The sequence below is a fragment of the Gadus morhua genome, chromosome 7 (genome assembly GCF_902167405.1).
Source record: "Gadus morhua chromosome 7, gadMor3.0, whole genome shotgun sequence".
Taxonomy (NCBI): Eukaryota; Metazoa; Chordata; class Actinopteri; order Gadiformes; family Gadidae; genus Gadus; species Gadus morhua.
The window spans coordinates 20950801-20960800 of NC_044054.1; the positions used below are offsets into that span (position 1 = coordinate 20950801).

The 10000-nt window shown below is 43.1% G+C and overlaps 1 protein-coding gene across 5 annotated transcripts in view; it reads left to right on the plus strand.

Moving 5' to 3' along the window:
- pknox2 (pbx/knotted 1 homeobox 2) overlaps positions 1 to 10000 on the plus strand; it is a 71759-nt gene that overhangs the window by 55479 nt on the left and 6280 nt on the right. For all 5 annotated transcript variants that reach the window (XM_030360937.1, XM_030360938.1, XM_030360940.1 and 2 more), the window contains 4 exons: positions 3200 to 3371; positions 5405 to 5590; positions 6146 to 6290; positions 8161 to 8258. In XM_030360937.1, the coding sequence (XP_030216797.1) occupies positions 3200 to 3371; positions 5405 to 5590; positions 6146 to 6290; positions 8161 to 8258 (601 nt within the window). The remainder of the gene's footprint in view (positions 1 to 3199; positions 3372 to 5404; positions 5591 to 6145; positions 6291 to 8160; positions 8259 to 10000) is intronic.

A 10000-nucleotide genomic window follows, 5' to 3' on the forward strand; every position in this document is an offset into this window, starting at 1 on the left:
GTGAGGTTCGAGGCAAAGGCACACAGGGTGAACACATATGCTCGATTTAACACAAGGGACACACACCCTCATAGACACACACACAGACACACACATACACACTGATATCTGCACACACTCACAAACACACTCAGTGATACACGCTGACGCACAAACACAGAGACACACACACACACACTGATTTATACACACACACGTCACTTATACACACACACACACACAATGATACGCACACACACACACACACACACACACAGACACGTATCGCTCTCAAATAGACTCAAACACCATGAGCACACGCCATCATGTTCAGCTTCATAAAAATGTACACCCCACACACGCCATCTGTCACGAGCACGACTTCCTGTGTGAAAGGTCGCGCAAACTAGTGGAGAAGGTGCTGTTTTCACCCTCACTCGGAGTTAATGACACCCAAGATGGCGGTTAACTGCGGGATCACACCCGCCACCCCTTCCTCTCCAACTCATGACTTACAGACCGGTTTAGCCGTGTGAATCTCCCGTTCCATATGGAAAACGTATGTCAGAGCGTGAAAAATGACATCACTATTCGTCAACATCAATCGCGGTTCCGTCCTCGCAAATTCACTTTTGACACACACTTTTCGCTTCAGCCGAAGCGTGTGTGTGTGTGTGTTTGTGTGTATGTATGTGTCTTGTCTTTAATCTTTTCTTTCTACCAAAATAAAATATCACATAGCACACAGACTAGATTGCTTTTCTGGTGGCTTCATATTCATATAATGAACACTGCGTTTGTTTGTGTTGTCCGCGGCGCTGTGCAATGGCCACACAATACAGACACTTGGATTGGATTTCAATGGGGAGAATAAAATGCATTTTATTAATAAAAAGCAATATGCAAGAAAGGGAAAACAAAGGCAGTGTAGTGTGTTTATATTTCAATGTCTGTAATAACACAGAGTAAAACAATACAGTATGTTTTTGTCTTATTTCATCGTTTGTTATTCATACTATATTTGTAAAATATATCCAGTCATAGAAATGATTGATGTTGTCCAAGGTTTATCCCCAAATATATTAAACAATTATATATTTTGTCTTTCTTCTTGTTATTTAGTAATGGTCAAGATATGGCTTTTTAACTTTCAGGTGGACCATTTTGATGTGACCATCTGTGTGCTAGCATTTAAAGCATGATGACCTCATGCAGATTACCGGCTTTCATTTTAATTGTGGTGTCGGTTCCGGGTTAGTTGGTTGTATGCCACAGACTGGTGGCATGGGTATTAACCTGCCAATAACGGTGCTGTGTACTTACCCACAATGCACCAGGGTCCCATAGGACCAGCAGTATGATATCACCATGGCATCCAGTAGGTGTGTGTGAGCGCGCGTGTTTATATTGAGAATGTTTTATGTGTGTGTTTGTGTGTGTGTGTGTGTGTGTGTGTATGTGTGTGTGTGCATCAAGAGGGGTCCGGTTTCTGGCACCAGAAACCCAAATTTGAACAAATATATGAATATCTCTCTATCGCTAAGCCTGCTCAAATAACGCAGGTCCAAATTATTACAGACAGATTAAATATGTCTACGAGTCAATTGCACAAAAATTAACAAAGGATTAATTAGCCAACATATTTGCGAGCTAAAGCAGCTGAACTCGCAAGCAACCACACACACGCACACACACACACACACACACACACACACACACACACACACACACACACACACACACACACACACACACGCACATGGGCATGCACACAGGGCTCTCAGCTGTGCATGTGACTGCTTTTTAGTATTCCAGCCACGTCTCTCCGAGGGAGAGGCATTCAATTGGGATCAAGCAGATTAGAGTATAATATGGACCACTATTAAAGGCTGCAAATGAGAGCCATGGGTTAGCGCCTGAGCAGCTGCCATGCCAGAGTGTAGACCGGTACAATGCACTGTTACCCCGGCCTAACATACACACACGCAAACACACACACACACACACACACACGCACAACACACACGCACACAGAGGGAAGCACAAACAAGCACACATACACACCCACACACATATATACACACACACACACACACACACACACACACACACACACACAGACACACACAGACACACACACACACACACACACACACACACACACACACACACACACACACACACACACACACACACATCTAAATAAACACACATAAATAGACACATACATACATACATAAATACACACACGCAAAGGCACCAAGTGTATGGTTGTGTGCATAATTCCGTGAGCGTTACAACGCAAAACAGAAAACATAATCATCTCTCTTTCAAAATGTATAACTAGGGGGAGATTAAAAAAAGAGTTTGCGCTTTTATGCTTAGCCAGCCCAAATGCTTTGTAGGTGCTGCATAATTGGACTAACTAGTGTACGGTATTATGGGCCAATTCAGAAGGCAACATCGTTACGGAGTCATTGCAATGCATCCACCATACTGATTTTTTGCATTGAATCGAATAGAAACTCTTGTGAACTTTCGCTTTAAAGCTCAAATAAATTAGACAGGCTTCTTTGCACCACAGTCACTAGCTAAAAGTCAATGCCTGATCATTTACTTTTTTATATCTTATACCTCTTTGTTTACACCTGGAAAACGAATTGTGGACGTAGTACGTACATAAGGAAAATAAATCAACTCTCAACAAATATATATATATATATGCATAAGATGCTCTCTAGATTTGCTTGAAATATTACAGATAAGTAAATCCTTTCATCCGTTTATATTGACTTGGATTCCCTAGGCCTCCCTTCAGGTTGATGGTAGCACAGAGGATGCAGTCAGAGAGAGAAGACAAATAGGACAGCATGGGGCTTCCCAGACACCATCACTAGTGTACCAAATGTAGGATGATCGGAACCCTGAAAGCTATTTATATTGTATTTATTTAGAGAGCCAAGGGTTTATTTCCACACTCTCTCTCTCTCTCTCTCTCTCTCTCTCTCTCTCTCTCTCTCTCTCTCTCAAAGGGCTTTATTGGCGTGGAAAAGTTAGATGAAACTTGCCAAAGTACAACATTTTAAATAAGATAAAACTTTGGATGCAAAACAATTTTTTAAATAACAGGAAATCGTGCAAAAATGCAATATAAACCAGCCTCTCTCTCTTCTGTCTCTGTCTCTCGGTCTCTGTGTCATGTCTCCTCCCGGTTCCCCAGACACCCCCTGTTCCCCCTGCTGGCGCTGCTGTTTGAGAAGTGTGAGCAGGCCACGCAGGGCTCTGAGTGCATCACGTCGGCCAGCTTCGACGTGGACATCGAGAACTTTGTGCACCAGCAAGAGCAGGACCACAAGCCCTTCTTCAGCGAGGACCCCGAGCTCGACAACTTGGTGAGATTGCGCCGCCCCCAACCCCTTGTTTTGTATAGAAATATATATAACTATGCATAAATTAAAAAAAATAATATATATATTTTATAAATATATATATATAAATGCATTGCCGTCATAAGGTTTAAACAGTTTGCTCCTCAAAATAAATTTGTGTAGAAGTAAAGGAGATGATGTGGTGAAGGACTTTGCGGGGGTTATAAGAAGTGTTTTAACCATCTACCAAGTCTTTTCTGTTATTTTAACATTGTCCAAAAGTGTTCAAAGCAGTAAGGTTTCATCCTTCAGTCCTTCCACGATGGTGTCCTACTTTTGAGCAGATGCTGTGGTATGAACACGTCGGATGCAATTAGAGGAAGGGATTGTCCTTAGAGACATAAAGTTGATTGTGGACACAAATTAATACAATTTAGCCGTGTGATTATAGCGCCTCTCCTCCTCATGCCACTATTCGCTCCCACCTTTTTTATGTAGTCCCCCACCCAAACTCACACACAAAGGCACACATTATGCAGATACACAGAGACAAACACACACACAGAAGCACACTGGCACACGCACACACACACACACACACACACACACACACACACACACACACACACACATAAATACATGCGCGTGCCTGCACAGACACACACAGTAACACACACAAACAATCAAACACACACGCACAATCAATGGCATACACACCTTATCCCCTTTTCTCTCTCAGCAGCTCAATTGAATATGAAATTAGGAGAGGGAGGGCTGCTGATTGTGTCGCTCATCAGGAAAGAGAGAGCTGGGGTGTGGGTGTGCGGTGGGGATGCAGTGATGGAGAGGGAACACACCCATACACACACACACACACACACACACACACACACACACACACACACACACACACACACACACACACACACACACACACACACAGACACACAGACGAAGGCAGACCCACACAATGTATTCAACTTTTTTTTTGGATGGGGTTGGTGGATGGGACCATTACGGGGGGATGGCGGGTCGTGTCGAAGTGCTGAACAGACAATTAACCCTGCAACTGTGCACTTTTACGACGTGTACTGCGTGCCAACGTCCGTCCCGACGGGCACTAACTCTTCCGCTGGGAGGGGGGGGGGGGGGGGGGGGGGGGGGGGGGGGGGATGCTGTGATGGGCAACACACTCACCGGTGCCGGGCTCTCGACAGCTCAGTGACAACGGCCTTTAATTAGATTGATTTATCTCCTGGCCGTCGCCACGGTGACCTTCAAGGGGACGACTTTGAGCCGCTCAGCACAGGAGTTTGAGGAGAGATAAGTTCATGTTGATCTAGAGATGGCGGCCGAAGCGACTCGGGGGCTGTACTGTGTGCCCCTCGCGCTAGCATCAAACCGTCTTTACAGATACTTAGTTTTTTATCCTTTCGCAAATCCAAATGCTAAGAAGTTTATCTCTATTCTGTACGGCAGTGCAACAATATTATTGTGCATTGAGATGCTTCTCGTCTCAAATGTATAGCATGTGAGATAGTAAATAATGCAATATTAATGTGCTCGTCACTGTCAGTTCATAGTTTTTGCGTAGCAGCAGTAGAGTTTAAAGAGTAGCCCACAGTATCCCAGCATACTGTAATATAACAAAGAGACTGCTACGCCTTACTCGTGAAACTTATCAGTGCTGCTTTCACAGTTTGCTGGTTGGAAAATGACTACAGAGTCAGAGAGGCAGAGGTTGAACGTTAGGGGTTGGTTTACGTATCTGGTGAAACACAGGTTTTTTTCCCCAGAAAGTTTCTTGCTAGTATCAGGACAACTTTAGCAGGGATATAAAATCCATCTGTAAGGAACAAAATGTTCGTCTAATCACAGCTTTACATATTGCTAACATTACATGGTCCATATCGCACATTTAAACCAATGATCCAAGAACGATTCCATAAATGGCTTGCCTTGCTGCTCCGGCGGTCCTTCCAGAGGTGAAATCCCAGTTAAATCTCTGTGTTGTTGTCCTTAAACAACGCTGTGTGTCTCTTTATGTGGGGACCCAGATGGTGAAGGCCATCCAGGTGTTGCGGATCCACCTGCTTGAGCTGGAGAAGGTCAATGAGCTGTGTAAGGACTTCTGCAACCGCTACATCACCTGCCTCAAGACTAAGATGCACAGCGACAACCTGCTTCGCAATGACCTGGGAGGTCCCTATTCGCCCACCCAGACCCTGTTGGGCATTCAACAGGTAAGCTGTCGAATGATGCCATTTCCCTGCCATTGGCCAATCAAAGTGACAGTGTATTTTTTTTTGTATTATTACACAGCTTCATGTTAAAGGCTGAGTGACAATACAAAAGTTGTATTGTTTTATTTCGTAATATTTCATGAAACTTTCGGTTTTTTAACAATTTATATTTAGTTAGACTACCGAGCAATACTGATTTTTTTATTTGTATAATTCTGAATTCTGAATTTAATTTGTGCATATTAATTATTATTATTAAATACATGTGTTTTATTAAAAACTGAATTGGTTTATTTTCTTGTATATCTACCTCTGTATTTCATATTATTTTTGTTTTTGTTTGTGGCTAGCATACACAGCTTCACATTTGGTCTCCAGCTGTTAATGATAACAACCATTTACGACGCATGCACTTGCATCCTGCACCTTTACATTGCACTTTAAAGGGTTTATCTGCGTCGAACACACGAGAGAGAGAGGTGTAATGTAACTTAAACACTTCACATTTGTCTCATTCTAGTGTCTCTCTATGACCTCCCCCTCCCCCTTCTCCAGGAACTAATTCAGACCTCCTCCTCCTCCTCTCCACCCATGACCTCTGTCTCCAGCTCTGTTAACGCCTCGGGGGTCCTGGTGCCCACCAGCAGCCTCCAGCAGGGCAACGTTGCCATGACGACAATCAACTCTCAGGTGGTATCAGGTAAGCAAACGTGGCCAACGCGTGGACAAACAAACACTCTCAGATAGACACACACACACACACACACACACACACACACACACACACACACACACACACACACACACACACACACACATACAGAACACCAGACACCACGCAGATAAACACAGTCTGCCGCAGGAAATTGGGTTGTTTGAGACTTCCTTCTGGAAAGTAAAAGCTTTATTTATTTTTTACATTGATTTGGAGTAGCTGTTTGTGATTTAAAAAATATCTAAATATCAAATTAGCTTTCAGAGAGAAACTCCTGTTGTGTTTGTGCTTCAGGAACACAAATAGAAAGACTGTTTGCTATTTCCCTTTGGGAAGTTCATGGTGATATCTGTTAATAAAGAAATACTTTAGGCTTATCTACTATCTAACCACACTTTATCTATATAGATGGTGCAATCTTAGGGTTAGTCATTTCATACAATGATGACTACAATTAGACATGCTACACTGCATACTGTACATGTTACAAACAACATTTTGTTCGTTGTATGCATAACCTTCACAATATTTTTTTTTTGTACAATGTGTTGTGAGAAGCCACAACTGTGTTGAAAGTAGAAGCGTAATGTAAAGGCAAGTAAAGATAAGTAGAATTTTTCATCTTTGGAACCCGATACAAAACAGTGCAAAACAGCATGAGGTTTTTATATGGAAAGCTTTATGGCATCAGATTCATCATAAAGACAGTATTTGACATTTAAGTTTGACACAGATGTCCATGTTGTATTACCAACGGTCAGAAAGGAACACTTAGAAAGATATTCTACCTCTGCAGGTTTCGAATTTGATAGCAAGTGTTTCTGCGATTTGCATTTGGTCTATGATTCATGCTTTTTAACATAAGAGTGCTGTTTCAGTCGCAATACATCAACTCCATTTCCATGGAAGAATCCTAGAAATGTTGGACCGTTTACATCATTGGTCCTATTTGGCCCGGATCAATGATGAAGATAACCAATTCAGTCGTTTCATTATGGTTTCATGTCCTCCCAAACTTGGCACCTAATTCCCTATTTTTTGTTTGCCTATTCTTTCCGAAATGAATGGACCTGCATGTTTTACTTCACATGGTTTCTTTAGGTAGTTTTTCATTGCCTGCTGAGATCTTCTAGTCAGAAAGTGTCCTCCCACTGTGTGTGATATGTGTATTTGGGGAGCAAATACCCTTGACTTGCTTACCATATATGACCTGCCTTTGATATGAGCACTGAGTCACAATCCTGGATGTCGATGTATTATATAACAATGTTGCATTTTTTTTCATCCAACAGTTGTTTCCATGTATCAACGTTCAAGGATGGTGCACAGTAGATCTGAGACATAACTGGTCTTGATCTCTCAAAAAGTTAATCACACTTAAACCAACAAATTCATCCATGGTTGAAGTATTTGTTGGGTGAAAGGCTTGGCGTTGTGAGCCTACTACCACAGCAGTGAAAGCTGAACACCCTCCACGACTCAAGGCGTGTAATGATGTCAGGGCAGCACAGGGGAGGCAGTTAATCTTGCCCTCTAGAAATCCCTCTCTCCGCCCAGTGAAATAAATCAATGTTTTTGCCTTTGATGGCGGTGTGTTCACGCCTCAAACAGACTGAAATAAGAGGCCCTTGATCAGCACTAATTACGCCACTGGCAAATTTCGCAGACAATCTTCTAATCTGTCTTTTTATTTTTTTATCATTTAATATGGGTTGCAGATTTTACCGTGGTTGAATCTTTTGCAGGATTTTGTTTGTGCTGAGCAAAGCGAGTTAGCGTTAGCCTAGCGTAGCACTTAAAGGAGCGCCTTGCCGGTTAAACGTTGCCGCTCACCCTGTTCAAATCATCCCCTCAGGAGGGACCCTGTACCAGCCGGTTGCCATGGTGACATCACAAGGGCAGGTGTTGACCCAGGGCCTGCCCCCAGGAACCATCCAGATTCAGAACTCACAGGTGAGCTGAACCACCGCTGATTGTCAGACACACATGCACATCTCTATACGCATATACAACTCTCTCTTTCTCTCTCTGTCTGTCTGTCTGTCTCGGTATATCATCTCTCTTCCTCTCCGTCTCTCTCTCTCTCTCTCTCTCTCTCTCTCTCTCTCTCTCTCTCTCTCTCTCTCTCTCTCTCTCTCTCTCTCTCTCTCTCTCTCTCTCTCTCTCTCTCTCTCGGCCCCCCTCCCGCCCGCCTCTACCAGTTTGTTATTTTAAAAGGCTCTCTTTACACCCTCACCAGTCGAGGCCCTCCGGCCAGCAGCTTATTGTCGCTAAATGGCCCTCCTGCTGACAAACAAAATGGAGCTCTGTTTATTCCCATGATGCTTAGGGACGTTTGAGGGGTGGGGGAGGGGTGGGGGGGGCTGCAGATTATTCTGTCAAATCTAGTACACAGTACAGGGTATATTAAATTGCCGCTGCTTCTGCGGTTTGGTACATTAATAACGTGGAAAATGACGCTGTCATATTCACTCATAACCCGGGTACATGGGAAATTATCCCTTTTGAATATGTATTAAATGTGTGTTCCTTCATTAAAATAATCGACGTTGAGGCAGAACATCTCCCACATGCGTACACTCACAATTTATGTGAGGTGTTTTTGTGTCCTTCAGAAACGTAAAAGGCTCTCACTCTTACAACATACCACTCTCTAGTTTCTGTGCACTCGGAAAACTTGAGTGTTATTGTAGCTGGTTCATTCTCAAAAGAAGAAAAAAAAAAGGATCATTCCCAAATGAAAACTATAAAATTATAAGGAGGTGCTTGAAAGCAAACCAGCTTCCAACTGACAACTCCACTGGCTTGAGGCCGTATGAGTGCACGTGAGGCTTAGCATGGCTAGCTACCCTCTGTTATCATATCAGCCATCATCCTTAGGTCTTGGATGGTGGATTTCATGGATGACTGCTGCTGTGATGTTACAGCAATGGTGTCGATCCAGATTGTTGTTTGATATAACAATAGGTTATTTTGGATGCATTCTGTTGTCGCTGTCGCTGTTTATGATTTTGAATCCCGAATCCAGTTCTGTGAAAAAGCCTATGAATATTCATAACCTCTTTCGTCCTACATTGTTAGCCATGGGAACCATACATTGCAATATAGCACAGCAAAGAAAACGAGGGAAAAGATACAGAACCACAAGAAAATCAGCAGACATAATTTACTGAAGCTATGCCAGTCGCTTTTCAATAAAAAAAAGAAAATGAGCACATTTGCGATGTCAACCCTTGAACACCCTCTTTTTTCATGTTGCTGAAACAAGAGAAAATATGTCCCTGCACCCACAAACCTGATACTTGAGCCATTCTGAGATGGGCGGTTTGGATAATTGCAGATTAGAACGCCTTTGTAAAAATGACATTGAGCTGTCACCCATCACACCATTAGCATTAGAGTTTGAGTTTTGTAGACTGGAAACAGGAAACACTATCCTCTCTCCAGCCAGATGTTTAGGTATCTGCTTTGTAGATACCAATGGCGTCAGAGCAAGGAGGGGAGCTTTGGGAACTGGTTTGCATCAACAAGGGGCCCCTAATGGGCCCTCATGCTAGCCAGGTCATTCTACCAGACTGCGAGACTAAAAGAGAGAGCCTGGGTGAACAGTGAGGACTCAGGAAGTCAAAGGAACCCGTGTTGAGTGGGTGCTGCTGTTGCTAATGCTGTTGATACCGCTACTGGTTTTGCTACTG